Source organism: Cygnus olor, chromosome 5, assembly GCF_009769625.2.
Source record: "Cygnus olor isolate bCygOlo1 chromosome 5, bCygOlo1.pri.v2, whole genome shotgun sequence".
Lineage (NCBI taxonomy): Eukaryota > Metazoa > Chordata > Aves > Anseriformes > Anatidae > Cygnus > Cygnus olor.
The window spans coordinates 7,393,925-7,416,494 of record NC_049173.1 but is presented as its reverse complement, the minus strand read 5'-3'; the positions used below and the strand labels follow the sequence as shown (position 1 = coordinate 7,416,494).

Sequence of the window (22,570 nt, the reverse complement as noted above, 5' to 3'; positions counted from 1 at the left end):
AGAACCAGAGGAGTGGGTGTAAAGCTCGCTAGATTTTTAGGTCTTATATTAAGGATTGATACTTGAACACTTCTGTCAGAGGGAGGAGTAATGCACGCAGAAGTGCTGCTTCAGTAGGTTTGCTTGAAGGTGATTAGTTGTTGCCTGACACTCTGAGACCAAATAATTGAGTAACCTGCCAGATACAGGGAGGTGAGCTTGATGTTACGAGACTGTATTTTGCTTTCCAGCCCTTACAGTTATAAATTCATCCTACGACTGCAGCAGTTTCAGTGGTCCTTCTATGTTGTTCCCGTAGGATACGGAAGCTGCTGGATCAGTGTAGTTTAAAACTCTTTTGTTCTTCACTGACCTGTTTTGACTGCATGTTTGCTGCTGGATTGGGAAAGGGCCATCTGCACGTGCTCACTGATAGAGCCTAAATGTAACATAAAGAGAATGCAGAAGGCTGTCTGCCTTCACTTGATAAACTTCAGTCCAGTGGAGGCAATTATTTAAAATGCTTGTTTTCATTGTAAGTGGCATGCTCTACTTGTCATTTAATAATGTATCAGCGAATTTGATATTTCATGACAAGTAAAGAAGGCAAGAAAAGATGCAACTGAAGTCCTATTTTGTAAAATCCAGCTAAAAGTATGTTTTAAAAAACAGGCAAACGATGTGTGAAAGTTGAGAGTTCTTTCTAGTGGCCTAGTAATGGAGCTGCTAATCCTAAAACGTTTGTGCAAACTAGGGAATGTATGATTTCTGTATTCATATGGTCAGATACAAAGCATGCTTGCTGTACTATACATTTCTTTCTTGATCAGTGCTCTTTACTTGCAAAGACTCTGTAAAATGCCCTTAAAAAGTTATGCTAATTCCTCAGTAGCATATTTAGATAACCTCACTTATGAAGAGGTCCATTTAGACTTACCTAAGTACATTTAAAGCTGCAAAATACACGCTTCTCCTATTGACTTTTTCACCATTAGTTTTTAGTGGAATACATGACTGATGAGATTGCTCTTCCTTTTCTTGATTACTAAGCAATGAGCTTTCTGCCAATTAGAGCAAAGGTGTAATTGCTGTTCTGATGAACTGATGTAACACTCCCGTTGAGTTCAGTTTGAGCAAGGTGCCAGCTGAAGATGAAGTTTGCAACCACAGTATGACTGAGGATAAATATTGTTGATAATCTAATTTCCAGCTTATCGTCTTCAACATAGAAGCACGTTAACTAGTGAGTAGTTTGGGAAGAGGTAGAGAGAGGGTAGCAGTTGCCAATGAAGTGTAATGTTTGGTAACCGCAGAGGAGAGATTTTAATTAAGTATATTTAATGCCTAAACAGTTATGTCTGGTTAGCATTTGTAATGGGCTAAACTAAAAAAGTTTTGCGGAGTGACTCTTGATGTGCAGCAGAGTCATACCTTCAGTTTTATTGGTTGCCTGACATATCCTTGTCTATGTAGTTTTCATTTTTTTTGAGCTTGTTTATGAATCTTAAGAACTATATATAAAACTGTTTGACCCACTATAAATACTTTACAGATAACATATTGTTGTAGACTGATGGTCGTAATGCAGAGGTGCTAAATAATCTCTAGTGGAATACGCTTCAGATGCAAAGGTCCATTGATCATCAGCAATATTTGTCTGTGCAGTAACAGATGACGTTTCTGAAGGACAAAAAATACCATGACTGATATACATGGGTGCAGGTAATATATTCTACCAAAAGAAAACTGCATTTTTTTTTTATCTAGCATTTTCAGAAGAGGTCAGAGGTAAAGATGATACAGAAAAAACTTACATGGACATTGTGGTAATGCAGAGCTGTGATAAGGATTGTGCTTTAGACAAATACAAGTATTCAGAAATTAGGTTGTTGCTCTCTAGAACTTCGTGTTAGGGTGTTAAAGGGTCTACCCTATTTAGTATTCAAGCAGGGGAAAAAAAGCTACTGTTTAAAAGATAGAGAAGTGTCCTAATGTTCTGCTTCAGTCAGACTTCCAAGTTTTAGCAAAAATACCCCATTTAGGTCTAACAGAGCATTGAACTCAAAATGTGAATGCTAATTACTAGTAAATGAGCATCTCAGATGTGGTTTTAAAACTGGTAACTTGAGATTTGCTGTTCTGTGATGGAAAAGACACTAGTTTTGAAGAGAGAGCTGGTGTTTTTACCCAGAAATAGGTAATGATAATAAAAATGTCGTAAAATATCCAGCACGACATGGACTAATGTGGCAGGTTGTTGGGGAGTAATACTTGTCATTCTTTCTCTATTGAACTGTTCCAGATCCTGAATAATCTGAAGATGAAGAGGTTGCTGGAGGAAAAAACCTGGAATGGGGGATATATTTCTGTGCCCTGGTGTATGTGGGAGGGCTCTACGGGAATTACAAAAGCAAAATACAATGAAGTAGATTTATTTAGTTAGTCAGTTAGATAGATCTATGAGGCTTGGCAGTATGAGAAGGGACATTCCTGTATCTTAACAGCTTGGCTAATTTGAGTTACTGTCATAAGACATTGAAAAACAATCTGAGCCATACAGGTGGCCCTATCTGAGGGGTAGCTGGTTGATTCTAACTGCTGGGGAGCCTTATGTGGGGGAAATATCTTGAAGGAGGAACTGATACGGTAACCTCCTCTCTTGGCAAAGACCCTGTGTAGCATCTTTGAGTTCTACTTTCTAGCTTCTCAGCTAGCGAGGGGATCAGCATGTGCCCTCAGGTTTTTGGGATCTTAACGGGAAGAGCGGTGACTTCTGTGGCTGCCTTCCTGAGGGACGAGTGCCCTGCAGCCCCACGTGGCGTTGGTGTAATGCTGAGTGCAGCTGGAGGTGCTGATTCGCATCTCAGAGCCTCTCAGTGGGTAGAGGCGGTATTTAAAAGACTGATTGATGAAGGCCAAACCTGGTAATTTTGTTCTTTCCTTGTGCTGGAGCCTCTCCAAGAAAGAGGGAACTTGTGTGAGGAGGAGAGCTTTCTGGGCTTCCTTTGGAATGAACTCTCAGCTTGCTTCCGCACCGTCCATCATAACTTTGTTACATCCGGTCTCTTTCTTCCACAACTATGTGCGGTTCCATAAAAACTCTCGCTCCGTTACACACGTTGCTCCCTCTGCGGAGAGCATGAGAAGGCAGACACGAGGTGGACGAGTCAGCTTGCGTTGCGCGTTACTGGAAAATGCTGAGAGGCTGCTGTGCTAAATTACTGTTGAGTAGAGCACGTTCTTGAGGAAATTTATGCTGCCAAATGAGAAGAGAATGGAAGTTGTGCTTTCAGGGTTCAGTTAAACTCTTCTAAATGTATAAATAGGGTTATGTAATTTTTTCTTTTATGTGTATGTGTATTATTCAAGTAAATAAATGTAAACGTTTTTAAAAACAAGCCTGATCTCTTCAACAGTGGGTTGAACATGTAGAATAGCTTTCACTTAATTGCTTCTTTGACTGGAGAATGAAGTACAGTGACTTCTGGTATGATTTATTGGCTTGGTATTAAGCAGAGCAGCAGTCCAGGCCCTTGTTCTGAGCACATCTGGGTTGAGAGTTATGTTTTGGCTTTCCGGTGCTCCTGGTTCAGTGTGTGTGTCTGCGTGTGGCGGTGGTGCTTTCAAAGCATCTCTGTGTTTCTGAAGAAATTTCATAGAGAAACTCCGTGGTTCGAGAAAAGGAGTGGTACGTGTTTTTGTGTGAATGCAGAGCAGTTTCAGATCACTTATGAAGCCAGGTATAATTACTGCCCTCTTACAGGAGGCATGTACAGCGATGTAGTTCTGTTGTGATTTCATTGTGCACTTAATATACCAAACAAGTAAATTCCAATGCAAATCCTGAGCTGCCTTGTGACCGCAGAGTGGAAAGTAGCCATTAAGATTGCTGCGACTTGTTTGTGTTCTTACATTTAACTATCATTACAGAGCAACAGCTTCTCGTGTCATCTAGAAAAGAAAAAAGTGATCTGATAAGAATCTTACCAAAAGACGACAGTAATCCTCCTAAGGATTCTTGTGTCTTAGGTCAGTGGGCCATCTTTTTTCTTTCTGCACAGGTGTTTGTTAATAGCCTGGAACTTAAAAACATTCTTCTGTTTCTTGTTCATTTTTTTTATTTTTTTTTTTTTATTTTTTATTTTTTGCCATCCAAGGAATGTGAAAACCATGAGGTGTTCGTTACAAAATGCTTGGTCTGCCATTTTTCTGATATTTGTCACTAATGTAAAATACAGACAAAAGAAATGATGAAGTAGAAGCTGCAGCGTCATCACTCACTCCTACCTAGTACTGTGTTAATTTTAGACAGACACAATCCCGGTCTGGCAAAGTGGAAATAATGAGCCAAGACTTGCATCTGGATTGACACTTGGAATAGCAGTGCTCTCCAAAAGTCTTGAGGAATGGGGAGAGGGTGGCAGTGGTCCTAGAGATGAGCTTAGGCAATTAAAAATACACACTGAAAACAGCTCAAAGGGGTTTTAAAGGAAAGGAAGACAGCAGGAGCAGGCTGACCCAGAGGAACACTGAGCTACCAGTGCAACTTTGCTCTACATCTGTAACTTGAGAAATCATTTGGAAAATGAGATGTTTGTTTACACTGTGTTCCTGTCTCAGGTGCTTGTTAGGCGGTTTAGCATAGAGGAGCTGAGCAAATAGAAGGCATTTTGTAGTGAAGTTCAGCTTATTTTGTACCTGCTTTACCTGTAGCTTTTGCGATTTAAATGTGTACAGAAAAGCCTGAGTTGAATCGAGGTGTGCAGCTCCTCTTGTAGCAGCTGAAGGAACCAGTGGAGGGTTCAGAAGTGCAGGCACATGCAGCTAGAATTGGGTGAAGGTGTAAGGAGTGATACTTCGTAGTTACTAATGGTGGAGTCTCGAGATCTTTCATGTAGAGCCTTGTGTTTGTAATGGAGTATAACGTGAAAAATAAGACATTTTGGGGTTTTGTGAATATTTTAATTCCTAGTTGAAGGATGTTCTAACGCAGCTCCGGGAGCTCCCGAAGTGTGAGCTGTGTGTGCCAGATTTTACTGTTTTCTTCCAGCATACAATTGGGTTGGCGGGTTGTTGTTGTTTGTTTTTTCTATACTTGGATAAATTACCAGGCTGGTGCCTAAAAATAAAAAAATAAAATACAGTAAGCAGATGTGCTCATTTTTATATAAACTTAGAAAACAGAAGATGAACAGTGTTTTGTTTTTTTGTGCGTGTTCAAAAATGTTTAAAACCTATCTACTATTTTTTTTCCTTGCCCTCGGAGAAGACTTTGAAAAGAACCAGTAATATCTTTCTCATCTCATGGTGGAACATTAGGCAGAAAGTGTGTGGCAAATGTGTCCTGATCATTTTTAAAATACCTCAGTTTGGTATCCCCACGTAACCAGCAGGACAGTCGTGGACAGCAGTTCCTTCTGGTAAGAGTTGAGCAGACCTAGTGACTTTGCCTCTCCTGAACGAAGGTTGGCTTGTACTTTGAAAGCGCAATTTGGTAATAATCTGCTTAACACAACTAGCATGAACTTTCTGAGCCAGTATAAAAGAAACTTGACTCAGCTCAGGAAAATTGGCCACAATAATTCTTGGTGTTTCAGCAAAGTATTTTTGTCTTACTCGGGGATTTTATGCCACGTATTCAATTTAGGAAATTGAAATAACACCTGTATTTTTGCCAGCCTTTTTCACCTCTGTTAAAAATAAATAAATTCTCACACATAAAAATCACTTGTATTGAAATATTAATAAAACATGGGGGGAGGCAGAAAGCAGTCCACAAAAACTGTGATCACCTTAGGACTAAAAAAATAAGTGTTATTTGACATTGAGGTGAACTCAATGTAAATATTGTAATGGGATTATTAAAGTTGTCACAGAGTGTCAGGAACCTAGAGATATGTAGTTGCTTAATCAAATCCAGACCCTAACCACTAATTCATTCACTGTGTTTTGCTTAAACACTTTAAGAAAGAAAATAAAGGAGCTCAAGTATTCTGCTCTGTTAATTGCGTTACCTAGTCCCCACACAACTTTTTCCTCCGTCTTTTCCAAGTGTCTCGCTCATGCCTTACCTCATTCTGTTTCTTTCTTGGTCTTTTAATACGTTTATGCTCTTACTCTGCTTCTTTGGTTTCCCACTCTCCCCTTCTCATAATACTCTAAGTTGTTTTGTCATTCTTCCATCTTTTCCAAATTTTTTTGGTATATTTATCCACTCACTCTTTTTCTATCAGTTTTTCCTCTAAAATTCTTGTTATTTGAATTCTTTTCTGTACCTTCTCTGCCATCCTGGCCTTTGGCCTGGATTGTTTTTGGTTTTGGTTTAAATCTAGTTTTAGGTAGATTAGGTAAACTATGCCAGTCTTGCATTACTTTGCTTGCCCAAACTTCCCATTCCTTGAAGAACTAACAAGGGGAGGTTGAAAAAAGTTGTCTGGTTAAGGAAGAAGCCGTTGCTGTTTGGTTATGGAGAAACGCAGGGATTACTAGTACTGGTGTCAGTGTTGCTATATGCTGCCAAATGTCTTATGAGTCACTGTATTTTTGTGGGATCTAGAACAGCAGCTGATGTACGCAAATACCCTGATAACCTCTTGTTCCATGAGGTGCTAGAGTTCTGATTTCTGTCCACTATGTGTTTCCTCAATGGCTTATTACTCTCTGAGATGTTTGGTATCACTTTGTTTCATAAGGGTTTCATCATGTTAGGCTAGTGATGAATAAGAGTACCCAAACTTAAAAACCTTGTGCGCTTGGGAAGCTTTCTGCTCACATCATTAGCGCTAATTTGCATTAATACAGTCCTCTTGCAACATGTGTGGATGCAATAGTATTTTGCTATGCCTCATCAGTAGCTTGACAGGTGAGCTCGTGGTCCTGGTCCACTTCCAAGCTGAAGGGTGTCCACAGCACAGGCACCACTGGCATAATCAGGAGTGGGAGGAACAAGTATTGGTCATACCCTGACAAAGCATAGCCTAAAGGCATCTTTTCATTGAAACCTGGACTGCCATGACTCTGGATTGAGCTGTACTGGCATATGTGAAGAGGCTTGAATTGTTGCACGCACTGCGCCAGCTGTGGAAGTAGGCAAGAAGTTTGGAAGTTCCATAAATTCCAAAAATCTAGTTTTAAAAAATACCTTTTTATTGAAATTATTCTTGTTGTCAGTTTGTTTTTAATTCTGGGTCCTGCGATGAAGGGGGGCTGTTTCCTTCATCGCATGTTCTATTGAGGGGTTGAAGTTTGTAGTATTTTACATGCATGAATAGAGGCTGAATTGTGTTTAATATATTTAAAAGTGTATCTATGTCAAAAGATTCAGGCAGTGTACGTAGCAAAGAGTACATCTGTAAGAAGTAGCCCCTGTTGCTTGTAATGCTATTCCGTACACACACGGCACTCAAATCAAATCCTAGATCTGTGCTGTTTTCAGACAACTTGTCCCAGTAAATGATGTTTGCTGAAAACCCCTGTAAATGATCAGCAAGTATCAGCAAGCACTAGAGGGATTCACAGTACCCAAGATCCCTGAGAAAGCACCTGGGACGTTCCCACCTGGTAAGAACATGTTTGGTTTGATCAGGGGGATGTTTGTGGTCAGGTGAATAATTCCCAATTTCGCGACTGAATATCTGAAGGGACACCGATTAAGAAACAAGTTGATGGAGTATACCCTCTGTTACATTTCTGCTGTGTATTTTGAATGTGCTGGAAACAGTACGTTAGTGTTGTGCTTTTCTTTTTGTGCGTGTTCACTCGTGAAAGTCAGCTTGAGTTTGTCCCACTGTGTTTATTGCTGTGTGAATAATGTTGGTGCTGGTTAGACTTTGTGCATTTTGAACACAATGCCTAGCTGCTGCCCTGCCTGTTATAATTATTAAGTAGAGATTGGGAAAACGGCTTTAAAAAAAAGTCCTTATTATAAATGAATGATTACTGACTTCACGAAGTATTCATAATATTGACAGCCAGTCATGAAAATTAAATGAATGTAATCAGAACAGTGATTACTTTTCTCAAGAAGTATGTGTGAGAAGCTGGAGGAAACATTTGTACTACTTGGCATCTCAAGACCAATTCTACTGTGAAAAGTGGCTTATGGAAATGTAGCTCATTATATACTGGGTGTACATACGACAGGACCTTGAGCTAGCCAGAGCTTTGAGCTGAAGTTCACTAGGCCTTCTCGTGAAGTGAACTCTTCAAAGAAGACTAGAATACTTTTACATTCAACTTTGCAGGTTTTAGCTGAATAAAAACTAGGAATTTTGCTTCTTAAGCAATAGGAACTTCATAGTGACTAGGGGGCATATATTGCCAACAGTAATACACTGGAAGTGGTAGTTTTTCTTAAAGCATTTTGATTTTACTTTTAATAATGTTCTGATAGCATGTGTGGGCATATCATGGTTTTACTTAATATTTTATATACAATCTGTAGCATGTGTCTTCTTTCATCTGAACTGTATGCCCTCTTCTGTCTTTTGTCTAACTTTTCCTTGCAGTTGCAGTGCTTGCTTATTAATTCGGCACCCCATTGTCTTCACTTTTTTGCTTCCCAGCATTATACCCTTCCCTGCAAACTACAGCCTGAAGTGGATCATGGGGAGATGATCGAGCTGTTCAGCATCTCTCTCTTCTTCGTATTTCACTGTCACTGCAAGGAGTATGTTCAGAACCGTAGCTCTCTGTTCCCTGGATGCAGTTTTGCTAGTTTGCATAACTTTACTTTTCTATAATCCAAAAATCTCTTACCTGTAAATTAGTTTTATTAAAACATGCTTGTAGTATAAACATTTATCTTTTCTTTATGTTAGAAAGTTGCAATGAAAGTATGCTCTCATTTTTCTATTTCTTCATTTGGTAAAGGAACTGGAAGGCAGAGACTGCAGAGATGATTGATGAGAAGGGATGGGCTGGTTGGATTAGGATTGTTTTGGAAAAAGGCTATCAAGAGAAACTAAATTGCTTTGGCCATTTTAGAATTAGTATTTCAGTTGTTGTAGTAACAATTATTGGTCCATGCCTGCAAAATTGGTGGTACTTCTAGGTCAATTTTTCTGATCACTTTATAAAATACTTGATTTTTTAATTTTTTTTGAAGATTTTTATCTTTATTGTTACTGTTCAGATTTAGGAGTAGTTGCTGTCACTGAGCCAATTTCCTCTGAATCTGTGAGTACTCAGTGTATTTCAAAAGCTCTGTTCTGTGTTTAAATGGCTAAGGAGAAAACTGACAAGCTTTTCAGCATGAAAATTAACTGGTGGGAGAGACCTTTTTCTGAAAATGAGGTGGGTTCTCACCGTCATCCAGACAGAAGCTTATCAGTCTTCAAATTTAGTTTTTAGTAAATGTATGCTCTCCTGAGCATTGGGCGTAAATCACACATGACACTTAGTGGTCATTCTGATTTTATGTATTATAAAAATATTCGAGATTTTTATACAGATTTATTACTGCACTTGCGCAACTTTCTGTTCTTTCAGCAGAAGTGGTTACAACAGTAATACAGAAGGTTACTAAATTTCAGGTTTTATATGTTTTGTTGCTTGTTAGTACAACAGTAAAATGTTGCAGAATTCATTGAAATCTCTGAGTAACTGTCTGCTGAGAACAAAACGATTTGCTCTCTTACATCAGCGAGTTGTGAACATCTGCAATGAGCTGCCTGTTGCATTTCAGGCTGTTGCACTGAAGAGTTAAGCTCCACTGTGGAGCTATGTAACCCCCCCGTACCCCACGTAGTAGTCTTGGATGTCCCTTCTTAGTAAACTTTCAGTTAGGTTTGTACATCTGCGAAAGAGGCACCAGAAGATGAAGGAAAACACCAAACAAACACACAAACGAACCTCCAAAAATCACAAAACGCACCCTCAAACAAATAAAACTCCAAACACCAACTAACGACATGGTTGTGGAGGGAAGGTTGGGAACATGGAATACTGACTTCATTTATTTACGCTGCCCCCGTATGTGGCCCCCAACAAGTCTACTCTCAGAGACTTTTCCTATTCCCAGGTAGAAAAATCTAGACGTTAGGTGTTACCTATTCCCAAAGCATCCTGAATCCCCAAGAACAATGATAAATACTATTACATGAAACTTCTTGCAGTTTTATTTTGCAGTATGAATGGCAAATTGCTTCGTAAAGAAAAGCAGTTTTGATCAAAACGGGTTTGGGGTTTTTCTTGGTCTTTGTTTTGCTCTGAAGAGTTTGCCCATATAGTTTGTGTGGCTTGCTGACACTGTAGGTCTGGCATGAAATTCACGTAGTATTATTCTATGGTAGCTTTTCTTGAGAAGAACTTAATTATATTTTTTTGTTTCTTTCTCACACCCCCAGATACTTAGTTGAAAAAGGAAAGTAAGCTTTTATTAGTTATTTTAATGCTTTAATATTTTAAAAATTTTCTTATTTAACACTGACACTACAATAAAATGAATGCAGTCTTGAGTCTGGTTATAACTGGGGTTGAACTGAAAATCTTAATGGATTCTCATTTGATTTCAGCCTGTGTTTGTCTCTGACTAGAGTAGTGTCCTTGTTGGCCAAAGTAAATGCATGCAAGCTATGTAGAACAATGCAAACAAAAACCCATTATGTTTATGTAACATCATAGATTTTATTGATGCCATTTACATGTTGTAAAGCTATGTGCTGGACTAGCATAAGGAAGAGTGCAGGTTAGAATTGAACATAACGCTCTTGAGAAGTAACCAATTGAACATTTTATCTCTTTTTTTCAGGTTGTATTTACAGTCTGTCTTTTGGGAGAAATATTTAATTGATGAATTGTTGATTGATTGCTAATAGCAGTGAATTCTGAAGTCATTTTCCTTTTTCTGTATCATTTGAGGGCAAGGAATGAAGAAAGCAATAACACATTAGTTCACAAATACGTATGTTCCTCAGGCCTGTCATCTCTTAGACTTCAAACTGGCTTCTACCTTAGAAAGGACTCTAACAGAAGTGATATATTTTGTAATGGGTAAGGGCTAATGACTTTCCTTGACTTACCTTAGGTTTCAGGACTGGCTGCTGTGAGAGATTCCTTGCCATTGGAATGACTTGAGGGTGCCCTGATTTTGTTCCCTTCAGATTTCCAGAGTATCTGGGCGGATTCTTTTCCTGCGTAGCTCTTCTTGATGGAGTTCTGCAGGGCCACGTTGCTTCTGTTCCGCAGATGAACAAAACCTTTGGGAATGTGGGGCGAACAATTAAGAGGAGGATCTGAAATATGGTGTCATAACTATACCATTTTTCTCCTCCTTAATTTTCTTTAGACAGAATTGTTTCTGAGCTTACCCAAGCCTAATGAATAGTTGACAGGTGCATGCTACTTGGTTTTGTTAGTTAAAATTTGCCAAGATCTTGGTTGTTCTTTGTGGGACACAGTTTGAGAACTACTGAATCCTGTCACAACTGCGTTGCTGTCTATGGAAGGTTAAATAAATTATTGTACTTTACCTTGTCAGTTCAAAAAGCATCTAGCATATTTATTTGTATTGAAATCTGTATTTATTCTTTTCAGTGATTAAGCAATGCCAGGAGTTGATGTGAAGTACATATATTATGACCTTTTAATATTTCATAGATCTTATGATTTGAAACTAGTAACTGTTATGTGCGTGGTTTTAAATTAGACAGATTCGTGGTTTAAAACAACTGTAAAGCTACTAGCAACTTCCAGTGTTTAGCAAGTATTCCTTGACATGATGTGCTCTGTGTCTTAAGGATAAGAAGTTCCATCCTAGGTTGGTTCTTATACTAGCGTGTCCAGGTTTTAAGAAATAAACATCAGTTCTTTACTATTTAATTTTTTTCTACTTGAAATCAACAATATTTTTCATTTGCCTGTTGTGTTATTGCTTAGAAGGTCACTTGCTGGCAAATCATTTGTGCCTTAAAAATAAATAAAAAAGAGGTAGATAAAAGGAAGTGAAGCACCCTCTTGTTTGACAGCATATTTCAGGATAAAAATGCATATTTAATTTCTGCAGCTCTTCTGCATTTGTTAGCTGCTTATGTACATGAACATTGAATAAACTGAGCTTTCTGTGCACTTGTGATAAACTTGGTAAACTAACAAACCACTGAGAGAGAAGCTGATGTTCCCTTTATTATCCCTTGTTGATTATCCCTGTATTTTATGTCTCTTACCTGATGAGAATTAAGAAAACAGAAAAAGTTGTAAGTAGTACAATCTGCTTACTTTATTGGGCAATTAAATATTAATATTCTGTGTGATATTTTTCCAATTAATGCATACTGTGTGTTTGTCATACAGCAAAAAAACCTCACTGTTGCAGTGAAATCGCAGTTGATTTTGCTATGGAAACTGTCGACGTGGGGGTAATGATTGAGTCTGAAAAACTGTCTGCAGAATTAGTCTTACTGTATGTTCATATAGAGTTCTATATTCATGTATATTCATATGCAGTTCTAAGTGACGCAGTATTTTTGGAAGTAGCTATTAATCGAATTTGATCTGACAGTTCTTTCATCTTTCTTTGGCGTGGAAGTTAACAATGGTGAATGTTAGCCTCCTGTGAAAGTAGCGGTGTATTGTATTAAGTCCTGAATGCTGTTGCATTTGTATTTTCCACTCAAGCCTGGACTTTTTTTGTGAACCTGATTTTCTTAATAGCGGTTGATTAACTTACTACTGCAACATGTTGTTCAAGATCGCAAATGCAAAATAATAACATAGTTCCTGCAAGGGGTGGGTGCGTTTGTTTATCTGAGCTCTGTGTTATGAAAACTGCATGAATGCTGCTTTTTTTTGAAATTAATCTTCAAAAAGAAATCCTGTTTCATATAAAAAGATGCCAGACTCACAAAGATTTCCTTTCTTGTTTCATAGACGTTCCATCTTCAGAGCAGCCTGAACTGTTCCTAAAGAAACTTCAACAGTGCTGTGTCATTTTTGACTTCATGGACACGCTTTCAGACCTTAAAATGAAAGAATACAAGCGCTCCACTCTTAATGAACTGGTGGACTACATTACAATAAGCAGAGGCTGTTTGACAGAGCAGACTTACCCTGAAGTAGTTAGAATGGTGAGTTTCTTCTTTCTCATGGTCTCTTTAAATCCACTTGCAGTTCCAGTTACATGTTGTGGGCGAAATTGAACCCTGGAGTAGGTGGATTAAATGAGGCCTTTGGTTTGTATTTTCTGCTAGACATCACTTGGGGATAATTCTCCAAAGACAAAATTATTAATTTTTATATATATACTTAATTAAAGTCAAGTAGATGATGGTTATTATAGCGTAAGAAGTGTATGAAAGGAAACCTGGCTTGTTGCCTGATCGAAAGACCCAGCAGACATAATATCAGAGCCTGTCTTTCTCCCCTATACCCTTCCCTCCCCAGTATAAATAATGGAATAATTTTAGAATTTTCTTTTCTTTCTTTGAACTTTATCCAAGCGTTTGAGTTTGTACTGAAGCTCTGAGATAGCTTAAAGTATGCACGGGTAATTAATTTTAAATAATAAATGGTAGAAATGTTGTAATAGGAATGGTGTGAAAATTTTATGGGTGTATTACGTGGTCATAGTAGATGATGTTAGCAAGATTACTCAACAATAAAGCCATACCTTATACATACATAAATTGTCAAATAATGGTATTTTCAATCTAAAACGGTAACAGAATCAGATGCTATATTATGAAGAGCATTCATTATAATTGGCAAAATCAATCTATGTTTTGAAATGTTTATTCTGTACTACCATACGGAACTCTTATAACCTGCTATCTAAATGAAAGGACAATTAGTTCAATGTAAACTTGGTGATGTTGGTTTCCTAATGGTGGTACCAGGTGATCATGGAATCCACTGGCTATGTATGTGCTGTGAGAAGAGAAAGCATGAATAGATTTTATATTGCATAATATGTGCTCCTTACTTCTTTCCTGGCATGCAATTATATGCTGTATTGCTTGTCTGTAATATTTAAAAGTAGCTAAAAATTGTGACAGAATCATCCAGCACTTAATAGTGAATTGAAAAGCAAACAAAACAACGACAGAAAAAAGTTAAGGTATGCGTGGAAAAATCTTAATATGGCTTCTTAATCTGTATGCATTTTCACAAAGTCTATAATTACATGAAAAGACTGTTCCTCCATCTCTCCTGCTCTTCCTTTTTCCCTCCCGTGCTGGACCACTCTTCTGAAGGAGCTGCTTTTCAGTCAGTTGTGTTATTTGTTCAGCATGGGGTCTAATGCACCATTCAAATACTGTCTGAATACAGAGTTACTAGTCCATTGCTGAAGTCTTCTGCTGGTGCTGCATTGTAGCATCTAAATGGCTTGCAAATGTTACTTTATTCCTCCTGGTACCCCTCCAGGTGAACCGATGAGATCATAGTTTTTGTATAGACAGGGCACTGATGCACAAATAACTTCAGAAAAGCACATGATTTTACTGGTACATAGAAGACACCTCGAACCTCACTTTCTGTAAGAATTTTGTATTTATTTCAGTGTTTCTGTTTTTGAGATTATATTTTCTTTTTGACTTTGTTTATAGCTGTTTTTTTACCATAGCAAGAAATAAGAAACACTTGAGCTGTAACTGCTCATAAAGTTCAATTTGAATAATAAGTCATAACCTGTGAAGCAGTCTGAACATGAACCCATAATGAGACCCATTTGCTTGTGTGTTCTACGGTCTCTACAGTCACTTAGGTTGATTCACAAAACTGTTTTTATCTTAAGGAAATGAGGCATTGCCTAAATAGTTTGAAAAGCACAGTTTTAAATAATTTACTTAAGTGTCGTCTCTAACTGTGATATAGAGCAGTCACTGGAAGTGAAGACATGATTTTTTTTCCAGTGGATTTCACAGATAATTGCTAGTGGAGACTCAGGAATTTCAGTCCATCATTTTTGGTGGAAAACTGTTCTATCTTCTCCTGTATTCCTATGTTCCTTTTGCTGCATCCTGCTCTTCCTATATTTGGGCTCTAGTGCTGAACTCAAGCCATGTTTTACCCTCAGTGCCATGGTACTTAAGAATGGGAAGACTGAAGATACTCTCAAGTCCTGCAGCTGGCTAGTCAGTGGCCAAGCCTAGATTTTTTTTTTTTCTTTTCAAATATAGAAGATGCCTAACTAGGGAAGTGGACATATTTTTTCTGAAAGCGTTTCTGGAGAAAGTTAGAATCGTAGACCATCATGAGATGGAAGGGGGGACCCACAAAGATCATCAAGTCCAGCCCCTGGCAAGTTGGACTGCAGGTATTTTGTATTTTACAGGTAGGCCATGTGGTACAAGTACTATTTTTTTTCCTTCCTTTTGCCTATAAAAAGAAAGGCTTCTCCAATACTAAAGTACCAAACTGAGTACAGTTATACAGGTCACAGAGGGGAAGGTAGGACTCCTAATATTATTGAAAGTAAGTTTTTAGCATATGTTACCTGGTGAGCAGAGAACATTAGTCTGATTTGGAGACAGCAAGTGCTGTGGTGTGATGTTTGGTCTAACTTTTCTATGCAATAAATGCATGTTCTTGTTTCAAGCAGAAGGTGCTTATACTGTAATGCCAAGACAGACTTAATTGTACACAGTTGACATCTTGAGGTCACCTGTGCAACTGCCGCTATTGTCTGCTTTTGAGAATTTTCATCTAGGTCTCCAGCTGGGTTCACAAATGACTTGTCAAACTGACAGGCTCTGACCTGTCACAATAGCCAAGAAAACAGCAGCATCTGCGTCCTTACCAGATCAGTGTCTGCACTGCCTGCCTGCCACAGTTGTCATGGGAGTGTTGTGGTTGAACGACCAGTGTCTTAAAACGTACCATAACAGAGCACAAATGTTCTTTTTTTTTGCTTTGGAATGTCTTCCTGATTTTTTTTGGTACTCAGATCCTAGCTTCTGACATATGAATGCAAGAATTAATTGGGCTACTGAAATTTGGAATAGAAAAGAAGAATTCTAAACACAGGGGAAAAGCAAGCAGCTGTTCCACAAGTTGTGGCATCATTTAAGAGCAGAAGAAAAGGTGCAGCAGTCTGAAGCTGATACTTTAAAAATTACTCACATTTATAAAGAAGAACTAATAGCAGAAGTACTTTCTTGCCTTAGTTATTTAAAATGTCAAAATAATTGATATCTCTGAAAGAGCCTTTTCTTAAAGTTTTACTAAGTTCATGTATATTAGTGTTCTATGACCCAAAATTTCAATTTTACAGATACTAGGATAGAGGAAGGTTGCCTATCAAATTCATCAGAAACCCTGAGATTTTTTAATTACTTTTATAATGTGGTGCTGTCATGACATAAGGATTTGAAAAACAGTCATTTGAAGTAGCTATCATGACAGCACCTGGGCATTTTTACTGTTGGTCATTCATGCTGTTAAAACCTTGATTCCTTATCATAATATCACATTTTCTGTTCCGTGTATGATATGATATTGTTTACAGCTTGGTGTGAAATCACCTGGCTGTTTTATTAATCTGTGTGTTTGTGTCTGCTTCTATAAACCACTTACTTCAGCTTGGTATATATAGAAGTGCTGTATTGGGTTTAAAAAAATACATATATGCTAATGGTCACCAAAGCAAGTTTGCAGCAGCTTCGTCACTGTCATCAATATGGCTTGATGGGAAGAGCTGCTGGCATTGGTGTTAATGACGTAAGCTGGACAGATTTATTCAGAAGGGTGCTGCTCAGCGCACCTCCCCTGCAGTTTGGATGCGTTGTTCGGAAGGGCACATGACATTCTCTAGAATTAGGCTAGTCTTAAGAAAAAAGGCCCTTGCCAATTAAAACACACTCTGCTAAGAAGGAAATGCCAGTAATGTGACTTCATGAGCCAGTAATTGGACACTTCGGCTAAAATTTGATCCTGTCTGAGCAAAATGCAGAGGCTTAAACTAATGATGCTGATTTTGCTGGTAGATTAAGCCATGGTAGTTGATGGGAATAAATGTTTGTTATTATCTACAGTATCCTGCAGGGTGTATGTAGTACAGCTTTTTGTGTTTTCTGGAGATTAAGACATACATTGAGGAAACTGATTTGTTTCATTTCAAAAATCAAAAGACCATGGAAATTAGCAAGCTGTTAAACTGAGAAATCTGGATGAATCTTCTTGTTGGTGAGCAACACATAAGCTCTCCTTCTTGCCTCTTCAGAAATTGGGAACTCAACCCAACATTTACTGTGGTGTTTATGCAACATCCATGGATCCTTGCCAGCCCGTGAGAGTTGGCTACTAAAACGTTTTTGAGAGGTACCTTTTAGAACAGAGTATTACTTTGGTCTCCTTTCTTTTACGTGCAGAAATATCTCTAGTTTCCTATTGTCCTCTCCCTTCTCTGTAATGAATAATCAAGTAAAATAAACTGCAATCTCTATAACCAAAATCAAATATCATATTAGATGTCTTGTGGCTTGCAACACAGAGAAAGAAACTTGGTTAAGTGAATATCCAAATAAATACCACAAATTGCCTTTGAAAGCTTAGATTCTAATTCTTTCCCATGGACATAAATCCAGAGGGATTCCATCCCTTTTCCTGCAGGATCCTCTCAACAGATGTAAGACCAGATTCTGTTCTGGAGTGTTTTGTGACTGATCTATTAAATGTGAAGAATATCTTACTAAGCCATGAATTTGATGGCATGTTAAAGTACTTTCTTTTTCTTGGCCATTTGTTGTCTGAATGGCATTATGAATTGCTTTATATTCTGTAATTTTGCTTATGTCTAAGTGTTTTTACTCAGCTGGGCAGCTGAGCTCCACCACAGCCATTCTCTCTCTCCCTTCTCAAAGTGAAAGGGGGAGAAAATATGATGGAGAAGACTCAAGGGTCGAGATAAGGACAGGGAGATCGCTCAACAATTATTGTCACAGCCAAAACAGGTTCAGGGTAGGGAGATTGAAGAAATTTATTGCCTATTACTAACAAGCTAGAGCAGTGAGAAACTGAAAACAAACTAAAAGGACACCTTCCTCCCATCCACCTTCTACCTCCTCCCCCCAAGCGGTGCAGAGGAACAGCCAATGGGGGCTGCAGCAAATCCCTGACGCTTTGTCTCCACCGCTCCTTCACGGTCCCTCCCTGCCCCTGCTCCCCGTGGGGTCCCTCCCACGGGATGCCGTCCTGCCCGAACTGATCCTGCGGGGACTGCCCACAGGCAGCAGCTCTTCAAGAACTGCTCCCACATGGCTCCGTACCACGGGGTCCATCCCCCAGGAGCAAACTGCTCCAGCACGGGTCCAGCAGCTCCCCCCAGACCCCTGCTCCTGCGTGGGCTCCTCTCCACGGGCTGCAGCTCCGGCCCGGGGCCTGCTCCTGTGGGGGCTCTCCATGGGCCGCAGCCTCCTCCAGGCCACATCCACCTGCTGCAGCGGGGGCTCCTCCACGGGGGGGCTGCAGCGTGGAGATCTGCTCCATGTGGGACCCATGGGCTGCAGGGGGACAGCCTGCTCCACCAGGGGCCTCTCCACAGGCCACCAGGGAACTTCTGCTGCACCCCTTGCCCTCCTTCTGCACTGACCTTGGGGGCTGCAGGGCTGGTTCTCACTCCTTGCTCTCCCAGCTGCTGTGGTACAGCAGTTTTTTTCCCTTTCTGAAATCTGCTCTCACAGAGGTGCAAACAGCATCGCTTACTGGCTCAGCTCTGGGCATCAACTCCCTTCTGGAGCCAGGTGAAACTGGCCCTTATCTAACATGGGGCAGCTTCTGGATTCTTCTTACAGAGACCACCCCTGCAGCGCCCTGCTACCAAAACCTTGCCATGTAAACCCACTACAGTGTTACACCCTACTTGCTAAATATTCATCATACTTTGTTGGTTTTTTTTGTTCTTGGATAGAAATCTGTATGCAAGTCCACCTATATTCAGTCTTACCTTTTCAATTCAGTAAAATGCCTTTGTATTTGCTTCTGTTGGTTCAAATATTTGATTTAAAAATATAACACTAAATGGCATTTTTAGGGAAATAAATGAAACCAGTTACTCTTCTAAGAATTGACAAATAATGCCTCTTGCCTAATACAAATTTGATATATCTTCTGGAAGTGAGTAAAATAATAGGAGTTGATCTTCAATTCAGCTTGAATCAGAAGTATAAAAGATTGTTTTGAATCCATCCTAAATGCTGAAACGAAGATGCAGTGTCCTGTGACACCCCCCAATGGACTTGGAGTGAAAATTGTCACATGGATGCAGCTGCAATGAAACAAACATGCCATTGAAGTTCACAAAAATATATAAAAATTATTTCATACTTCAACATATCTCCTCTTTAATGTGAGGTTTATCAATTCTGTAGAAGCAAGAAAAGAATCTGTTTTCTTTTATGCATTATTTCTAAATTCCTCTGTTAGATACTTTTTAATATTCACATTCTTTATACACCTAGTTTGTATAAAAAACAATACTTACTGAAGGAAGAGGCTCCAGCATTCTCTGTTCCTTTCAAAAAAAAAAAAAATCAGTCGGAGGCAGCTCCTCTTGCAGCAGTTGTCCCTAATAATTTTTCTCGACAGTCTGTAATTACGTTTACCCGTATCCATTATTCCTCTTGTTGGTTACATAGGCTTCTCATTCGTCAGACTTTATCTGTGTAATAGTACAGTGGCTAGGTCTCAAGCAAAGAAACGAACTGGAACAATATTTTTATTCCAAGGAATACTTGGATGTCAACTGCATTTTTTGTTTATTGGTTTCGTTTCGTTCTTGTTGAAGAGCGGTGTACAATCCCACCCTCTATTTCGGCTGTGCCATCTTCTTGAATGCCTTCCTAGCATTGCGCCTGCCAGCAGGCTCAACGTGAATCTCCTGGGGGATTGTTTTCTTGGGTTTTGAAGTTCTATTTTGTTCCTGAGGTTGGAGTCTGAGACAGTATGAGTTTTGTAATACTGTCTAGAGTTCAAGTTCGTGCATTGGCAGACTTCTTGCTCTGTTGCCTGCTGTAGAGACGAGGGTACTGCTGGTACTGTGTGCTTTGATTTGTCCAAGATAATTGAGTTATTGCTATGATATTATGCTAGTGTAGAATTAGGTGGGCGTGCATTAAATAAATTTTTCCCTGGATTGTCTCAAAATATATTTACGAGGCGATAGTGGTGCATGGAGTTGTTACTAGCAGGTGACCTAGAGTGGAATTTCAGAGCTCTGGTTTCCAGCAGGCAGAAGGTGTACCTTTGAGCCTGGGGATATGTCAGTGTTAGCACTTCTAACTCAGATCATCAGTGTGCTTTCAAAGTGCATCTCCTATTTGTTCTCACTGTACTTTGCTGCTTGTCATAGAGAAATTTGGGGGTTTGTGAATTGGATTCATTCCAGACAAAGCGTGTGCTTCAGGAGCCTGCCTAAAGCTCTCCAACTAGCTAATGGACTTCAAGGCAAGAGATCACTAGAAAATAAGTCCTCCCTCCAAATACAAGTAATGTGGGTTTTTTAGGACCTGAGCACCAGCTGTTTTGTTGTACAGACCTGCTCCAGTTGCACTTCCCTGTTTGCTAACACAGCCGTATCCTAAGGATCTCAGTTCTACCATCCGCACATCTGTATGGGCGGAAGCTGCTACTACTGCTGAAGTGGGTGATGAGAAGTTAACAAGCTTAGGAGCCCTGATCTAGAGCTAAAATCTTGCAGGTTTTTGATAGAATTTTTAGAAAAAAAACATGAAAAGGACCACCTGCCTAGTGGTCCGGATGGTTGACTGTGTTCATGGTCCATAGTTTATGTAACCTGGCCAAAAGTAATGCTGCTGGGCAAAAAGAAGGCATATAATAACATATAATATTAAACTCTGACTGTATTCTGGCAAGCAGTGGGGCAGAAAAAGACTTGACTGTTTTGGGTGACTATCTTGACTATCTTAGTATGAATTTTTGATGCAGTGTATGGTTCAAAAAAGGGAAATAACAGGGAGATGGTCTGGCTTTTTATATGTACCCCAACACATCTGGTGTGTGTTACTTGGAGGGGTTATGAAAATACAGGTGGGAGCTTAAAGGAGGGTAGCAAAAACAACCACAGGATTCAAAACAAACCAACACCTGCCTGGGTTCAGGAGCTCTATCTGACTATTTAGCAACAAAGAGATTGAGAGGTGTCATTCATATATATAATGTATGCATAAAATAAAAATACATGCACATGTAGATGCATGCCGCGTATGCAAATGTGTATGCGTGTATATATATATATGTGTATGTTGAAAAGATCTGATGGTTTAACAGGAACCAGTGGGACTCTGGCTAGTTCAACCTTGAAACCAGAAGCAGTGCCCTAGTCAAATTAGTAGTAAAACTTCAGGTTATGAGAGCTGGTGGAATCATGATATATCAAAATAAAATTGGGTTTTTCTTTTTGAAAGATGTGCTGTCAAACTTCTGGGAACGGTGTAACGGGATATAAAGAAAGATTACAGCTGAGTGACTGCAGTAGTCACTTCAGGCTCTAAAACATGTAAATCCATGAGCAATACTAAAAACAAAACAAAAATGCAAACCCATGTATGCAGATGTGTTTCAGAAGGAAAAGTGCCAGTGCCTGTTCCATGAGATGTTGTGTCTCAGTTCCAAGAGTTTCACATATGGTCTGATTACATTTTGTTGGAGTGTGCAGGCGATGTTAAGCACTGTGTGTGCACAGATATCCAGTTTCAATCTCATATACACAGGGGGTTTATTTGGACAGTTCCACATACTGGTAACAGAAGAACAGGTGTTCCCTGTGCACTAATTCATTTATCCTGTTTTATATAGCTAATACTTTAAACTTCCCTGCACGCACACTGTTTTTATTTCAGGATTCATTCAAGAAAACTATTGCTGATAAAAATCTTTGTTCCAAACAGCATGGAATGTGAGCACCGAGTTGAAACTGAATTTGTGAAGGATTTTTGTTATAGCACAAAATCAAATCGGATTTGATTGTACTCCAGTGAGGGGCAAAGAGAGGGCTTCTCAAAACAAACATTTATTACTGACTTCAGACTTAAGCTTCTTAGAACTTTATTTTCTAAAAGTTAATATAAATAATAATATATATATGTTTCAAATATAAACATGGTGATAAAACCAGAACTTTCTTGAAGCCTGTTACTTTTAACTGCATATTCATAGCTTTGTAGTTGTGGATTGCCAGGTACGAACCCTTGGATCTGTCCAGAACTTATGGTTCATCCTTCACGGTGGTACCAGAGCAGCCTTCTCTATCTTTTCATTTAATTTGAATGAATTGACACTTATTTGTAATTGCCTGGAAAAGTTTTTGTTAGAGTTGTGCCTGAGTGACGTTGGCATTGAGCTTGGAGGTTTCTGGGCATCTCCAATTAAAAAATCTATCGTGTTGGCTTTTCCCACTTGCTCCTGGAAATCTTACTTGTTGCTGATGGATTAATTTCACTGACCTGTGAAATCGGTTTCTGGCACTTGGGTGTTTGGGTTGTGCATAGTGGGGAAGGAGTGTTAGGCTTTTGTGCGCCTGCTTTGATGTGATCTCCTGAAAGGAACAGTCCTGGAGAACGGCATGTGGACAACTTGGAGCTCACGGTAGGGAAGATTTGTCATGATAGAGCTTTCTAGACTATTAGGCTTCAGGTTT

General features: G+C 39.2%; 1 protein-coding gene across 7 annotated transcripts in view; it reads left to right on the top strand.

The window, feature by feature from the left end:
* The window catches only part of PPP2R5E (protein phosphatase 2 regulatory subunit B'epsilon), a 77,252-nt gene that overhangs the window by 34,029 nt on the left and 20,653 nt on the right, over positions 1-22,570 (top strand). For all 7 annotated transcript variants that reach the window (XM_040557624.1, XM_040557623.1, XM_040557622.1 and 4 more), the window contains one exon: positions 12,847-13,043. In XM_040557624.1, the coding sequence (XP_040413558.1) occupies positions 12,847-13,043 (197 nt within the window). The remainder of the gene's footprint in view (positions 1-12,846; positions 13,044-22,570) is intronic.